General features: G+C 48.6%; 1 protein-coding gene across 5 annotated transcripts in view; it reads left to right on the top strand.

The window, feature by feature from the left end:
* PSIP1 (PC4 and SFRS1 interacting protein 1) overlaps positions 1 to 17343 on the top strand; it is an 81962-nt gene that overhangs the window by 2628 nt on the left and 61991 nt on the right. For 2 of the 5 annotated variants that reach the window (XR_004000983.1, XM_030567243.1), the window contains exons 1-3: positions 9740 to 9846; positions 10208 to 10362; positions 14004 to 14080. Coding sequence is in view for 4 of the 5 variants with exons in the window: in XM_030567243.1 (XP_030423103.1) it covers positions 10291 to 10362; positions 14004 to 14080 (149 nt within the window). In the remaining variant the exon portion in view is untranslated. Of the gene's footprint in view, positions 1 to 3430; positions 3512 to 9731; positions 9847 to 10207; positions 10363 to 14003; positions 14081 to 17343 lie in introns of those variants that run through there. The other 3 variants (XM_030567239.1, XM_030567242.1, XM_030567240.1) reach the window with 3 other exon arrangements.

The following is a 17343-nucleotide window of genomic DNA, read 5'->3' as shown; positions in this document are numbered from 1 at the left end:
CCCTCTACCCGGAGACCCCTCCACAGAGCGGGGCCAGGAGCAGAAAGCCAGGTGGGGGGAAGGGACCGTGACCCTGGACCCCGTTGTGCAGGGCTGTGGGGCAGCCAGGACCTCACTCCCAATTTCCGCCGCAACCCTGGACCACACCGTCCGGGGGCCAGCCAGCAGCCCAAACCCCGAGCCTGTTGTGTGAGGCTGGGCGGCAGCCTGGATCCCGAGCCCTATTGTGTGGGGCCAGGCAGCAACCCGGACCCTGCAGTGCAGAGAGGCCGGCAGTCTGGAGCCCACTGCACATCAGGGCAACTGGGGGCCTGGAATCTTTAGCACATTGCTGAGCTGGACCCCTACTGGGTGCTAATTGGGCTGCATGGAGGCTGCAAGTTGAGAACCGCTGTTCTAAAGACCCCAAAAGCATGATATCAAAACTAAAAAGTGAACTTATTAAATCAGATATGGACGACAAATGTAGTTATATGATTAAATAGAAAAAAGGTTTAGCCAAGGAAATTCCCCATGAATATTGAATCCTTATATAGTGTAGGACAGCATAATCTTTCATATGTAAAAGAAATTTTTAAATGAGTGATTTTGTGTTACCTAACACCCCTTCCTTTAAAGAAAATCTATGAAGACAGCTTGAATTAGTGTTAAGGAGAGAGGAATAAGAAGTACCTTTATCCATGTTTGGTGGGAATGAGCCAAAGTACAGGAATAAGACCTAAGAATGGATATAACAGAATTGAATATTATAGGCAGAGCTAGTAACTCCAACGATTGTGATGGCCTGACACTTCCAATTATAAGACTTTTTTTTCAATTGCTTATAGGTTTCTCACATTTTAATAATTTGGACAGAAATCCTCCAGGGTGTTTGCTTCTGGCTGAATTATTATTTATTAATATTATTTTATTATTATTTTAATTTCAGCCAAACAGATCAGCCATTTTGAACGAATGGGCTATGAAAAATACAGTGTTTTGTCCAAATTAAAAAACTCTGGTGATATTTGTTGTTTAGGGGCCACTACTACCCACATGTTTGGAGAAGGAACTTGAAATTTGGCAGAGAGGTAGCCTTTGCATCAGGGATATGCCTTTTGCTGTCTCTATGAAAATCCATCCAGATTTAGCCATATTATAAGCCTATGTAATTTGCAGTTTGCACATGCTCAGTAAAGACTTTCTAGAGTCTAAGAGCTAAAAATCCCTGAAATTGCTGTTGCATGAGAGAGAGATTTTCCTGCACTTGTAGTTCTGGGCTGCTGTGGACCCGGCTGGATCTGGGCACCAGAACTGAGAACAGGGATCCTTTGTCTCCTGTGCTGTCAATGCCTCTACAGCTGGATCTAGGCAGCATGGAGGAGGAAACTGCCTGGTTCAAAATTCTAGAGGAGATGAAAGATGGAGCTGGGGAATTTGATTGGGATAAGGAATTTGGGACATGGGGGATTGGAACTGTGAGGCTTGTAGTGGGGAGAGGAAAGCTGGGACAGGAAGGGGCAGGAATTGGGCTGGCTGGCTTAGCAAGGAGACTATATTAAGTTATATGTTCAGAAAGGCCAAATTAAGGTTTCACCGGCAACCTTAAATTCTGACATTTCCTAGCTTTTCAGTGCTTGATTTTGCAACCTTAATGTTCTTTTGTGTGTATGACTATCGAGGGTGTCTTCAGATGTGAAGAGGAGACACTTGACTCTTATGTTCTATATCTACTTCTGAATGGATGAGATCTGAGTTCCATTCCTAGCTCTGTCCCACACTTACTTTGTGACTTTAGGCTAGACACTTAATCCCTCTGCTCCAGTTTTCCCATGTGTAAAACAGGGATATCGATAATTATCTACTTTTGTTTCATGAATGAGTGATATTCACCTCTGTGTAGAGTGCCAATATAAAGCCTATAGACCGCTTAAGACATGTTTTCAGTGATTAAATGAATTAAGTGGTGCATAGCCTTTGCTAGCCATTTCACCTGAATTGTAATGTACTTAGTTACTCCTGAGGGCATTCTGCACCAAAAAAATAAAAATTGGGCACACAATATTTTAAAATTCTGCACAATTCTGCCAGTTTTATTTGTCAATAAATAAGTGCAGAGGCTCCACCATGGCAGTGGGGAACGCAGGGCACTGGCTGTACGAAAGTGGGAGATCATCTTGCAAGCTCCCCACCCCAAGACAGGGACTCAGTGGTGAGGCTGCACCTGACCCTCACACAGCACAAGGCCTGGGCCTGCTCTAGGAACACCCTGGGTCCCTGCCCTCTGCTCCAGATGCACCAGGTATGGGGCGGGCAGGCAGGCTCAACCAGGCAGGATCCAAGTGTGGGGGGATTCAGTATGGGGGGATCCAGGTGTGGGGTGAGAGGATTCTGTGTGGGATAATCTGGCTGCAGGCAGCTCAGTGGTGGGTATAGGTGTGGGAAGATCTGGATGCACAGAGGCTTGTTGCAGGGGTTCCAGGTGCAGGAGCAATGGGACTCTGCATAGGCTTCCAGGTGAAAATGATTGGCGCTCAGCAGGGGGATCAGGTTGCTGGGGGCATGGTGGGGTTGGGGTCTGGGTGAAGCTAGTTTGGGGTCAGTGACATGTGTATCTGGATGTGGGGGCTCATTGTGGTGCATGGGAGTGGGGCTCATCAGGGTGGGGGTTTGAGTGCAAGGAGCTCAGTGGGGGTGGTCTGGGTGCAGGGGTGGGGGGCCAGAGGCAGAGGCTCTGGGTGCAGGGGGGCCCTAGATGCAGGGGTTGTTCAATGGGGTGGGGTTCATGTATGAAAGGCTAGGTGGGTTCTGGGTTACGGGCTGAGGCTTGGCCGGGTTGTCTAGGTTTTGGCAGCTCCAGATGCACAGGGGTTGGGTGGATGGGGGGGGACAGCTCGCTGTACAGTGACCCCTCCCTCTGCAGCTGAGGAGCAATGGAGGGAGGAAGCAGGGGAGGATGCTGAGCTTCCTGCAGCTGAGGGAGGTTTCTGGGAGTGGGTCTGACACAGCCCCATCCACTCCTTGCTGGGGAAGAGGAAGTTCCGTCCTCTCCTTCCTCCAGCCCAGCCAGGATTAGCAGCTGATCCCGGCTCGGGGTAAGAGGTGTTACAAGCCCTGCAGTGATTTACCTCTCTACTGGCTGCTTGAAATGATGTACCTGCACAGCTAGGGAGTGGTGTGTGACTCCTCTTGCAGCTTCCCTTTGCTTCCCAGTCAGAAAGTCCTTTTTCTTCAGGGAAGCAAAGAAATCTGCAGGGGACATGAATTCTGTGCACATGCAGTGGTGCAGAATTCCCCCAGGAGTAGCACTTTGAGTGCTATGAAAAGTGCAATATCTTATTATGTGAATGTTAAAGCTGAAGAGTTAAACATTCAAGTATCAGGTGATTCCAAAGTTAAGATTGAATATGACACCTTAATTCTTCCACTTTTCTTTGTTTAAACTATGTAGATTTTGCACTTTTTTCTGGAGCACCTGGTATCAGTCACGGTCAGACACAACACTGGACTGGAAGAACATTACTTTGTTCTGGTATAGCATTTCATATGGCTCCTACCAGACAATGCATATAATGTGGCTCCTGAATCAAATGATCTTGATTGTTACATAATGGAGTATAGAGACATGCTGTAAAACAAGTAGGAAGCATTCAAAGGTGTGGACCTAATGGATATAACTTCCACATTATCTTCCTAGCTATATGCATGAGAATCGAAAGTGTTAGCAAGCACATCTATAAGTCTACACATACTTGCTCACTTAAGGACCTATTGAAAATCAGGCCCAGAATTGTAACTGAGTGCAGAGTGCCAAACATCCAAGCATAATAGAATGCCCTCATGCCTGTCTCCTAAATGTTATATTTAGGGCTGTTAAGTGATTAAAAAAATCAATTGCAATTAATCATGCAATTAAAAAAATTGTGATTAATCATGCAATTAATTGCACTGTTAAACAATAATACCATTTATTTAAATATTTTTGGATGTTTTCTACATTTTCAAATAGATTGATTTCAATTACAACACACAATACAAAATGTACAGTGCTCACTTTATTTTTATTACAAATATTTATACTGTAAAAAAGAAATAGTATTTTTCAATTCACCTAATACTAGTACTGTACTACAATCTCTTTATCATGAAAGTTTAACTTACAAATGTAGAATAATGTACAAAAAAAATGCATTTAAAAAGACAACAATGTAAAACTAGATCCTACAAGTCCACTCAGTCCTATTTTTTGTTCAGCCAAATTGCTCAGACAAACAAGTTTGTTTCCATTTGCAGGAGATAATGCTATCCACTTCTTGTTCACAATGTTACCTGAAAGTGAGAACAGGCATTCACTTGGCACTGTCATAGCTAGTGTCGCAAGATATTTACATGCCAGATGTGCTACAGATTCACATGTGCCTTCACGCTTCAACAGGGCTGGCTCCAGGCACCAGCTTATCAAGCAGGTGCTTGGGGCAGCAACTCGGGAGTGGGGCGGCACTTTCAGGGATTTGGCGGAGGGTCCCTCACTCCTGCTCAGAGCGAAGGACCTCCCACTGAATTGCTGCAGATCGCAATCGTGGCTTTTTTTTTTTTTTTTGGCTGCTTGGGACGGCAAAACCCCTGGAGCCGGCCCTGTGCTTCAACCAGCATTCCAGAAGACATGTGTCCATGCTGATGACAGGTTCTGCTCAATAACAATCCAAAGCAGTGTGGACCGATGTATGTTCATTTTCATCCTCTGAGTCGGATGCTACCAGCAGAAGATTCATTTTCCTTTTTGGTGGTGCACATTCTGTAGTTTCCACATTGGAGTGTTGCTCTTTTAAGACTTCTGAAAGCATGCTCCGCATCTCATCCCTCTCAAATTTTGGAAGACACTTCAGATTCTTAAACCTTCGGTTGAAACCTTTGCAATTTTTTCAAATCTGCAACGAAAGTGTTCTTAAAATGTACAACACCTCATGATCTGAGACTACTATTACATGAAATATATGGCAGAATGTGAGTAAAACGGCCAGAGACACACAATTCTCCCCTAAGGAGTTGTCACAAATTTAATTAAGGCATTACTTTTTTTAACAAGTGTCATCAGCATTGATGTCCTATGGAATGGTGGCCAAAGCACGAAGGGGCATACAAATGTGTAGCATATCTGGCATACTCTGCCTCAGGAACCAACCGAAAGGCCCCCTGAGCTGCAAGGGAGGCAACCCATCGATCACGCAGCAAACCCACTGCCCACACCGGTCGAAGAACTCGAGCAACAGCGACCGAAAGATAGGCCAGCCACACCATGGCAGGCCGCCTGGATCAAGGAGCTCCAAGCGGCAGCTTCCTTCAAGGACTTTGACTCGCTCCTTGACAGGCTCACCTGCGAGCTATCTGAAGAGGCTGCTTCAAAGAGGGCAGCAAACCAAGCGACTACCCGGCCTGCCTTCAGACAGCCCGTCACGAACCAGGCCACCACCTCCAGAGGAACTAGAAGAAGGAACACCAACCGTCGTTACGACCCGGCAGCAGCCTCCAAGATCCAGAGGCTATACAGAACGAACCGCCTCAAGGCTGTAAGAGAGGTCCTCGATGGCCCCCCGTCCTACTGCACGATCCCGCCCGAGCACCTCTACAGCTACTTCCTTGGAGTGTTTGGGGGCAAACCCAGAAACAACGCGCAGCGCCCGGAGTGCCTCCGCCCCCTGCCCCACATCACCAATACAGGCGACCTAGAGGCCGACTTCACGCCCAAAGAAGTGACAGCCAGGCTTTCCAGAACAAAGAACACTGCGCCCGGAAAGGACGGCATCCCCTACAGCCTGCTCAGGAAACGAGACCCTGGCTGCCTCGTGCTCACCGGCATCTTTAACCTGTGCCGGCAGGTCTCCCACCTCCTGGAAGAAGGCTATGACTGTCCTAATTCACAAAAAGGGCGAACGAGACGACCCCAGCAACTGGAGACCCATCTCCCTCTGTTCCACGATGTACAAACTGTACGCCAGCTGCCTGGCAGCCAGGATCACGGAGTGGGCAACGGCCGGGGGAGCCATCAGTCCAGCCCAGAAGGGCTTCATGCCGTCGGAGGGGTGCTACGAGCACAACTTCCTGCTCCAGACCATTCTCCAGATGACCAAGAGGGCACGGAAGCAGTGCGTGATAGCGTGGCTTGACCTATCCAACGCCTTCGGGTCCATCCCCCACCACCACATCTTCAGCACGCTACGGGAGTTCGGGATGCCGGAGACCTTTCTACGCCTGATCCGGGAACTCTACGAGGACTGCAGCACCACCATCCGCTCGGTAGAAGGAGAAACCGCCGAGATCCCGATCCACAGCGGCGTGAAACAGGGCTGCCCCCTCAGCCCGATCATCTTCAACCTGGCCATGGAGCCTCTCCTGAGGGCGATCTCAGACCACGCTGACGGCTTCGACCTGCACGGCGAAAGGGTGAGCATCTTGGCCTATGCGGATGACCTGGTCCTGATCGCGGATGACCCCAAGAGGCTCCAGAACATGCTCAATACCATTGGGAGAGCCGCTGACTGGACAGATCTCCGCTTCAACGCCAAGAAGTGCGCATCCCTCCACGTCGACGGGAGCAAGAGAGACTCGGTGCAGACGACGGAGTTCCAGATCCAGGGCGAGTCTGTCGTTCCCCTGGCAGAAGGGCAGGCGTACCAACACCTCGGCACGCCGACTGGTGTCCGTGTCCGGCAGACCCCTGAGGACACCATCCGGGAGATCCTACAGGACGCTGCCAAGATCGACGCATCCCTGCTGGCGCCGTGGCAGAAGATCAACGCCCTCAACACTTTCCTGATCCCCCGCATCGCCTTCGTCCTGAGAGGCTCCGCCGTGGCAAAGGTGCCCCTCAACAGGGCAGACAACACCATCCGGCAGCTGGTTAAGCAGTGGCTGTTCCTGCCCCAGAGAGCCAGCAATGAGCTCATATACATTGCCCACAGGCACGGCGGTGCCAACGTCCCCCGCATGGGTGACCTCTGCGACATTGCGGTAGTCACGCACGCCTTCCGCCTCCTGACGTGCCCGGACGCCACGGTAAAGAACGTCGCAGCGGCCGCCCTACGCACCGTCATCGAGAAGCGAATTGGCAGGCCTCCATCCGGCCCGGATGTAGCCACTTTCCTGAGCGGCTCCCTGGATGGCGAATTCGCCCGGGATGGGGGAGACATCGCCTCGCTGTGGTCCCGCGCCCGAAACGCCACGCGCCGGCTGGGAAAACGACTGGGCTGCCGCTGGGTATGGAGTGAGGAACGGCAGGAGCTGGGAGTCCTGGTGCCGCGAATCGAGACGGAGGGCAACACCATCATCAGCCCTGGAGCCAGGAGCGTGCTGGAGAAATCACTGAAGGCCGCTGTCCACGCGCTCTACATGGACACCCTGAGGAAAAAACCTGACCAGGGCAAGGCCTTTGAGGTGACCAGCAAGTGGGACTCCAGCAATCACTTCCTCCCTGCGGGCAGCTTCACCCGTTTCGCTGACTGGCGGTTCATACACCGCGCCCGCCTGAACTGCGTCCCGCTCAACGGAGCCGTCCACCACGGGAACCGAGACAAGCGCTGCAGGAAGTGCGGATACGCCCTAGAGACCTTGCCCCACGTGCTGTGCAGCTGCAAACCCCACGCCAGAGCCTGGCAGCTGCGCCACAATGCTGTCCAGGACCGGCTGGTGAAGGCCATTGCCCCACACCTGGGTGATATTGCAGTCAACCGCACCATCCCCGACACCGACAGCCTGCTGCGCCCAGACATCGTCGTCACAGACGAGGAACGGAAAAAGATCATCCTCGTCGACGTGACGATCCCGTTTGAAAACAGGACCCTGGCCCTCCACGAAGCCCGAGCCCGCAAACTTGAAAAATATGCCCCCTTGGCTGACATCCTGCGGGCAAAGGGCTACGAGGTTTACACCGACGCCCTGATCGTCGGGGCGCTGGGTGCCTGGGACCCCTGTAATGAACGAGTTCTTAGGGCCTGTGGGGTGGGCCGTCGCTATGCACGGCTCATGAGACGTTTGATGGTCTCCGACACTATCCGGTGGTCTAGAGACATTTACACAGAGCACATCACCGGCCACCGCCAATACCAAGAGTGAGCTGGCATGGCTCTGTGCACCCACGGGGGGGAGGAGGCCTATAAACCCCCCCTACTGAACCATATCCCCTAAGCCCTAAAGCCACCGAACCAGATTGCACCATGTGAGGGTCATCCTGTCCCCATTACCCAGCCCGCTTACTTATACCCATGACTGCCTATAACCCACTATATGAGCGATGTACCTTCACTGCTTCCCTGCTGCTTCCTGATCCCACCCACCGTACACCCCACATTGGGGGACCTTACAGACTGTATATGTTATGTGCTAACCAATACCCAAATACCAGCATCCCCCTATACTCTGTATGTTGCCCCCAATGACCAATAACTGACGCTTTTAACTCTTTGTATCATCTTTATTTAAATATTCTCTAATAAACTTTTATATCTGGCACATAAATACCTTGTAATGCCAGCTACGAAAGTCCCATGCAAACACATATTCTCAGTGTCTGGTGACATAAATAAGAAGTGGGCAGCATCATCTCCCATAAATATAGACAAACTTGTTTGTCTTAGCGATTGGCTGAACAAGAAGTAGGACTGAGTGGACTTGTAGGTTCTAAAGTTTTACATTGTTTTGTTTTTGAGTGCAGTTATGTAACCAAAAAAATTCCAACATTGGTAAGTTACACTTTAACAACAAAGAGATTGTGGTAAAGTACTTGTATGAGGTGAATTAAAAATTATTTATCATTTTTACAGTGCAAATATTTATCATAAAAATAATAATATAAAGTGATCAGTGTACACTTTGTATTCTGTGTTGTAATTGAAATCCATATATTTGAAAATCATCCAAAAATATTTAATAAATTTCAATTGATAGTCTATTGTTTTATAGTATGATTAAAACTGTGATTGTGATTTTTTAAAATCATGATTAATTTTGAGTTAATTGCATGAGTTAACTCCGATTAATCCACAGGCTGTTATATTTGCAGATGACTTTGAGTTTGTCTGCAGCATGTGGTATCTTTATGTCCCATGCTGTGTGTGAGCCATTCCTAAAATCAAATCCGCTTGTGTGCAAATGAATTGCATAGTACTCGAGCTGCTTTTAATAGTTTACAGTTTAAATGGCATAAATGACTGGGAAAGAGGGGCTCTGCTATGAGATAGCCCAAGAGAGGGCCCTGGCTCCTACCAGCAGCCCTGGGTCATGTAGTTTTGCCATTCACTTCGTGTGCTAAGGCTGCCTTCTTACATAAGAGGTGCTCAGGCACGGTACAGGATCTGCACAACGACAGATTTCAGGGCTAGCCTTGCAGAGCCTGGAGCCTGCCGCCTACCTGTGCCAGCAGCTCCTCTACCTCAGGGACCAGACCACTCTCCCCACTGAGCAGCAGCATCAGATACCCTACTTCCCTCCCCCTTTTTCCCCAGTCAGTGTGTGAGCTGCAGCAGCACCAGACACCCAAGCCCCGCCTCCCTACCTAGCAGCAGCCGCCGCCGCGGGTGGAGCGCACCATTCCACGTCCGTGGGGAGGGGGCGGTAGGTGCGTTAGCGTCTCCCAGTTCCCGCTGCCTCGCTTGTCGGGTCCCGTTCCCAAGGAAGGTGCTTGTGCTCGCGCTCGCGCTTCCTCTGGCTCTCTCCCACGGGTAGGGCTGAACTAATTCTGTCGTTTTCCCCCGCCCAAGAGATCTGAGGGCTCCGCGCCCCCTCCTGCCCGTGTTAAGTGGTGCTGGCCGGGCTGGCGGGAGGCAGCGCGGCGGCCGCTGTGGCTGAAGGAAGCGGGCTGCGGGGCCGCGCCAGGTAAGAGGGCGCGGGCGGCAGCTCCCCAGCTCGGTTTGTGAGATGGAGGCGGATTTTCCTCTGCGCGCGCGGGGGCGGGAGCAGCGCTGGCCCGGGGCAGCTGGAGAGGGGGCTGGCGGGGTGACTAGCGGAGGGCTGCGCGGAGGCGGAGGCGAAGTCGGTGAGGGGAGGGGGCGATGCGCACGGGAAGGGGCCTGCGCGCCTGGCGGGGGTGGGGGGCTGCGCGCATGGGGAGGGGGCGGACTGCGCGCACAGGGGAGGGGGCAGGCGGGATGTGGTGGGGAGAGGGTTTGTTTTGCTATAAGCACCCCGCCCCCAGGGGAGAGACAGCTCCCTTGACTCGCCTTGTCCACCTCTGCAGCGGGATTTCAGCTCGGCTGGGAGCGCTTCTGCCCTTCGCCTCAGCAGCAGCCGCCGCCTCCGCCGCCACATCGGTCGGAAAACATGAGCCGAGATTTCAAACCCGGAGACTTGATCTTTGCCAAGATGAAAGGTTATCCCCATTGGCCAGCCAGGGTAAGCCCCCCCGCCGCCGCCTCCTCTCACCTGCGCTTTCTCCTCTCCATTTCTCTACGTGTCCCTCCATCCTCCTTTCAGTCCATCGCTCTAGGGCAGATAAACGTTAGTCTTGGGGTGGGGTGGGGGATTGTGTGGTGCAGCTTTTGTTTCCCATATTAAGGGGTGTGTATCTATAGATGTATATAGCACATGAGCAGGTTTTCCTCATGTGGGGGGGCCAGCCTGGTGGTGCTGCTGGAAGTAACTGGCACTTTTGTGTTTTTACTCTGTTCCCCTCCTCTCCCCTTGGGGTTTAAGCTTCTCTACTTGTAACATACGTGGCAGTATTTTCATCAGCTCTCATTAGTTTCTCTAGCTTTCTGTGACTTTTTGCCAAAGTCCAGTGGGAGATTTTATGTGATACACTAATTTTTTAAATTGAGTTTACTAAGAGAGGCTGTTGAAGCAGCAAACATCTCTTAGGGTTTGTCTACCTCCCTGGTGAGGGAGTTACAGCGCTGCAACTTAGGAGGTGTACACATCTGCAGGGCACCGCCAGCGCTGCAACTCCCTGTTTGCAGCGCTGGCCGTACTCCCGTTTTGTCTCGGGTGTAGAGGATCCAGCGCTGGTGATCCAGCGCTGGTAATCAAGTATAGACACTTACCAGCGCTTTTCTTGACCTCCGTGGAATAAGCAGGTATCCCAGCATACCTGAGGAAGCCTCTGGTAATCAAGCTGGTCTCCTTCCCCGGTTTGCTCTCGCGTTCCCCGAACCCCGAGCAAGCAGGTCTCCTTCCCTGCGGTTTGCAGGGTGGTTCGGGGAACGCGAGAGCAAACCGCGGCGAAGCTGGTCTCCTTTCCCGGTTTGCTCTCTCGGTCCCCGAACCCCCGAGCAAGCAGGTCTCCTTCCCTGCGGTTTGCAGGGTGGTTCGGGGAACGCGAGAGCAAACCGCGGCGAAGCTGGTCTCCTTTCCCGGTTTGCTCTCTCGTTCCCCGAACCCCCGAGCAAGCAGGTCTCCTTCCCTGCGGTTTGCAGGGTGGTTCGGGGAACGCGAGAGCAAACCGCGGCGAAGCTGGTCTCCTTTCCCGGTTTGCTCTCTCGTTCCCCGAACCCCCGAGCAAGCAGGTCTCCTTCCCTGCGGTTTGCAGGGTGGTTCGGGGAACGCGAGAGCAAACCGCGGCGAAGCTGGTCTCCTTTCCCGGTTTGCTCTCTCGTTCCCCGAACCCCCGAGCAAGCAGGTCTCCTTCCCTGCGGTTTGCAGGGTGGTTCGGGGAACGCGAGAGCAAACCGCGGCGAAGCTGGTCTCCTTTCCCGGTTTGCTCTCTCGTTCCCCGAACCCCCGAGCAAGCAGGTCTCCTTCCCTGCGGTTTGCAGGGTGGTTTGGGGAACGCGAGAGCAAACCGCGGCGAAGCTGGTCTCCTTTCCCGGTTTGCTCTCGTGTTCCCCGAACCCCCCTTGAAGCCGCCCAACAGCGCTGCAGTGTGGCCACATCTAACACCACTTGCAGCGCTGGTTGCTGTAAGTGTGGCCACTCTGCAGCGCTGGCCCTATACAGCTGTACTAATACAGCTGTAACAACCAGCGCTGCAAAATTTTAGATGTAGACATGGCCTTAGTGAACTTCCTTCAGTGTTACATTCAATCATCTAAAACTTTTTCTACATAGCATTTTTTGGGAGTGGAAAGAATGCAGATATTTACAGACAAAACAAAATATTCAATTTTTTACCATTTTATTGTGATCAAGTGGCACTGCATTGTTGTATTAAGTAGGTGACCCTCAAGTTAGACGTTAGTAATGAAGACTATAGTATGGTACATGCATCCGACGAAGTGGGTATTCTCCCACGAAAGCTCATGCTCCAATACGTCTGTTAGTTTATAAGGTGCCACAGGACTCTTTGCTGCTTTTATAGTATGGTAGTATAACAAGCTGTGGGAGTATTCAAGGGCCTGGACGACACCAAGTACTTATCCCAAATAGCTGGGGCCTTATTTGACAAAAAATACTACTGTGAAGGTATGCGTTATGCTCTGAAAGCTGCAGGAGCAACATTACCACTAAGTATTCTGTTCACTGTTGAACAGTAAGCCAGTCTGCTTTCTCCACCAGCCTTAATAGGAGTCTTTAAAACGATGGAAGTTTTTGAGACTGCCATACTTCAGCTGGTGGTTTTGAGATTACAGATGAAAGATTAGTGTACAATTTATATTTATGTAGTGCTGGATTAAGAACTATAGAAGAATTTTTTCGTGTCCTATCTCTTTCTTAAATGTAATGCATTGTGCTGGTGCAAGTCATCAGTTCAATGGGGTGAGAAGCATTGCTATGGTTGTGTAAGAGATGGCAGTTGGAAGAGCAGATACTGTGTCTGAGGGAGCCAATACTACTACTAACTATAGTGTGTACTTTTTTTAAGCACACGTTAATTTTGAAGTATATTGACATTTATTGGACTTCTTGATATATAAGGCAGTAGTTCTCAAACTTTTTTTTCCATGGACCACTTGAAAATTGCTGAGGGTCTCGCTGGACCATTTAATGATCTTTCCAAAAGTCGTTTGTACTGTTAGCTAACTATTATAAAGCACTTCAGATAAAAGTGCTATATGAAAAAAACCCTTAATAATATATAGGTTTTTTGTTCTACAAATAAAAGTACACAACTCATAATATCAGTAGTCTTACTTTTCTAATGCATTGGATGTGCCCTCTCTACCCTGCTGTGGCAGCCCCAGAGCCGGGGGCGGCTCTAGGCATTTTGCCGCCCCAAGTACGGCAGGCAAGCTGGCTTTGGTGGCTTGCCTGCGGAGGGTCCGCTGGTCCTGCAGCGCCGAAGCTGCGGGACCAGCAGGCCCTCCACAGGCATGCCGCCAAAGGCAACCTGCCTGCCGCTCTCGTGGCGACTGGCAGAGCGCCCCCAGTGGCTTGCCGCCCCAAGCATGCGCTTGGCGTGCTAGGGCCTGGAGCTGCCCCTGCCCAGAGCTGGGGCTAGGAAGGAGGGGTCTCTCCCCAGGTCCAGCAGCCCCCGAGCTCGGGCTGGGAAGGAGGGGAGTCTCTCCCCTGCCACAGCAGCCACAGAGCTGGGCTGGGAAGGAGGGCCGTCTCTCCCTGGCAGCCACAGCCCTGGAACTGGGGAAAATCACCTCTTTCTCTGGCTGCCACAGCCCTGCATGTCCCAAATTCCCCCCCACCTTCTCACCCCACTGGCCCCTCCCACCTAGCTCTCTATTGCCCCCAAGGCCACCACCTTACCTTACATGTGCATCTTCTCCAGGGTTCAGGCACCTAATTAGTGGATCCATGCCTGCACGGTTCCACTAATTAGGTGAGTGGCTCTTCATTCTCTTGTGTGCGGCTGCCCAGGTGCTCACCTTAGAGGGAACTATCTGTGGACCTCCTGAAGGGAGCTCAGTCCGCGGACCACAGTTTGAGAACCTCTGATACAAGGATTGCTAACATCAATCTGAAAGTCATACTTGATAATTGCATTCTGTTACATTGTAAGAAACATATCTTTGAGATTCTGTGTGGTAAAAAAATTTCTGCAGCATTTGTGTTTTTTCAGATTTAATGACATTTTTAAATGTCCCCCAACACTGTTCTTGGTTGTTACTAAATATTTTAGTTATCATAATGTAATTTTTTTCTCTTAGGTGGATGAAGTTCCTGATGGAGCAGTGAAACCTCCTACAAATAAAATGCCTATTTTCTTTTTTGGAACGCATGAGACGTAAGTTCTTTAGACTAAAGAACACATCACTTTCATTGCAGAATTTCTTAACGGTAATTTCACAGCCTACCTGTATGTGAGGCATTCACAAATGATATTCAAAGATAAGCAAACTTTTCCTCACCTGAACTTTATCGAAAAGATAGGCAGCTTAAAAGAAGTCTGCTTGGTTTTCACATCTACCATGAAATCCTGAGGGGAGCTGTCGACTGTAACCATTCCATAAGATGTCAGGGAGCTCTTTTCCTAGTCAATAAAAACAGAGTTATGATGACTTGAGTGACTGCTTCCCTCCCACCCCCTCTTTTTTTTTTATTTTAAACTATAGCAGGGGTTCTCAAACTTCATTGCAATGTGACCCCCTTCTGACAACAAAAATTACTACAGGACCCCTGGAGGGGTAACTGAAGCCTGAGCCTGCCCAAGGCCCGCTTCCCCAGGCAGGAGGGCCAAAGCCCAAGTGCTTCAGTCCCAAACAGGGGGCCTGAGACCTGTCACCCAGAGCTGAATTCCTTGGGCTTTGGCCCTGGGCCACAGTAAGTCTAAGCCAGGCCAGCCCCGGCATCCCCATTAAAATAGGGTCATGACCCACTTTGGGATCCCAACCCACAGTTTGAGAATTGCTGAACTATAGTATTAATTTTCGTCTTAGCCATCCTCGACCTTTATTTTGTTAGGGAAGAAAAGAAAATTGTAATGCTTAAATTATAGGATATAAATTATAGGATCTAAATAAATAAAAATGGCAGCAATCCCCACTTGGTTTCCACTTTATACTCATTTAAAAAAAACGTTAGAACTGATGTGTTGTGTCCGTATTTGGTTCATTTTATCCAATTCCTATCACTATCCTATCCTCCCTCACAGCTCTCTGCAGGATCAAGTTTGTTTATGCTTATTGTATCTTGCCTTAAATTTGATTGAAAGCTCTTCAGGGCAGGGACTGTGCCTTCCTATCTGTGCGAGCTAAGTTCTATACAATGGAGCCCAACCCTTTTTGGTTTGTTTTGGCACTACAGCAGTATGAATAAGAATACCACCCATCTGTTCCTTCCCGCACTGATGAAATGCCATTCTTGATTCCACCACTTGCTGCTTTTCATTAGTATTCCAGAATGCACCTGCATACTGATTTTAGGGACACAGATCACGTGTAGAGCAGTAAGAAATTTACATGAGCCTACATAAATAACATTCAAAGATCTTGGGCAAAATTTTCAAAAGCAAAATTTCCATTTTAAATTTGATTTAGGCTCCTAGTTTAGGCGCCTTTTTAAAAAAAATTCTGTTACAAAATTAAAATATGGTCAATGCTATGTTTGGTAGTATGGTAAATTCATTGTTACATTATTACAAATTTCTCATATGCTCTCATACTTTAGAGTGTTGCAGTGTGCAATATGTTTCCCCTCTCCCCATCATTTCTCTCCTTCTGAGCTTTATTCCTAACCCAGAATTCTTCATTCCTACTCCTGAACATTTAATTAGTGGCAAGTGCAACTCTGATACTGCTCGGTCTGTTTTCTTCCTTCTTATTGCATCTCTGCCTATATTATAGGTAGAGGGCATCAAATAAACATAAGAAAGAGTAGACCCACCAGTATGGCTCCAGGCCAATGGAGGCTGCGGGAAGCGGCGCAGGCCGGGGAATGTGCTGGCGGTCCTTTCCACAGCCCCCATTCGCCTGGAATGGCAAACCGTGGCCAGTGAGAGCTGCGATTGGCTGAATCTGCAGACATTGCAGGTAAACAAACTGGCCCAGCCCACCAGTGGCTTTCCCTGTACAAGCGGCGGACCAGCTTTGAGAACCGCTGACCTAGATGAGTAGGACATCCGTGTCAAAGATCTTGTTATACAGGTCTGTTGCATCTTACGCACATTTAACATGCGCGATTTCAGCTTTACGCGGTCGGCAAGAACAAAGAAGAGAAAAATAACAATTTTAATACTGTACCTGTAGTGCAGGTGATTCTGCCTGCCATTCAACTCAATGTAATTTTGACTATACATGGTTTTGGCTTTACGTGCTAACCGTGGAACAGAACCCCTGCATAAGATGAGACTTGTCTGTAGATGGTGGAAAAGAGAGGAATTGGAGCTTATTGGAATTTATGTATTGAACCTTGGTATGAACCACTGCTTCATTTAAAAAAAAATATTGCCTTGTTTTAAGTGATTGAGTCTTGGTTTATACTTTGAACTGAGCTGGTTGTACGCAAAGGTTTGAACATGAGAAAATACCACTGAGTTCTTAAATTGTGCTATTATCAACACATTCATTGGCATTATGAAATTCTAACATGGAAACCTAGGAATACAAAGAGAAGTTTACTATGTCTTGGTGTTCTTCAGTGTCAAGTGAAATACTAATATTGAGTACTTATTTTTAAATCTTATTCTCCCAGGTCCCCTTTGGAAAAAGGAACACTGTAGATACTCTGATTTTGATGTAACAGGAAATGTACTAAAAGGAAAAGGAGATGTAGTTGTGCATCTGAAGCGCTAGTAATGCCCTTTATATTTGATGCCTACCTCTGAAGAGGCTACTTCTAATGCCCTTTGTATTTGCTGGTTAACTCTGAGGAGACCAGTTCTTAGAGATGACAAAAAGCTACATGACTGAAAAAAATTATTTTAAAACAACAAATATTGGGAGGTAGATAGTGAGGAAATACTGATTCTTTTTGGTCTCTCCAGCAAAACAACAACAGAAAAAAAAAAAAAAACTGCTTCTTACTCTAATTTTTTTTTTTTTTTTTTTTTTAACATTCAGCTGCTAATTAAGGAAATCACTATTGGTTTGGGTAAAATCTATGAGTAAGTATTTCTGGATATCTAAAGTAGAAAAGTTTACTGTCTGGCCAGAATATGAGTACATCAGATAACATGTATCTTTTTATAGCCCCATACTCTGACTTTTCTTAGCTACTATCATTTAAAAGTAAAAAAAATGCTTTTCACACTTTTAAAAAGTATAAGGCTCTTGCCACCTGTTTTTTCATTTTGATTTTCCTAGATAAGATTCCTATTCTGCAGATGGATTATGCATTAAAGGCACAGGTGTTGAGAACATATTTTCTTTATTTTAAGTTAGCACAAATTAAAATCTTTCTGTGCCTCTTTGTACTAAAAGAGGGTTGTACTAGTGCAAAATATATACAGACAGTGGAAACTGCATATGGACTGTCTGTAATATAATTAAGGCAACTACAGCAGAATACACTGAAAGCAGTATATGCATCTTAAATATCATGAGTCTTTAT

Source organism: Gopherus evgoodei, chromosome 6 (assembly GCF_007399415.2).
Source record: "Gopherus evgoodei ecotype Sinaloan lineage chromosome 6, rGopEvg1_v1.p, whole genome shotgun sequence".
Classification (NCBI taxonomy): Eukaryota; Metazoa; Chordata; order Testudines; family Testudinidae; genus Gopherus; species Gopherus evgoodei.
The sequence above is the reverse complement of the archived record's forward strand: the minus strand, read 5'-3'. Positions and strand labels throughout refer to the sequence as shown.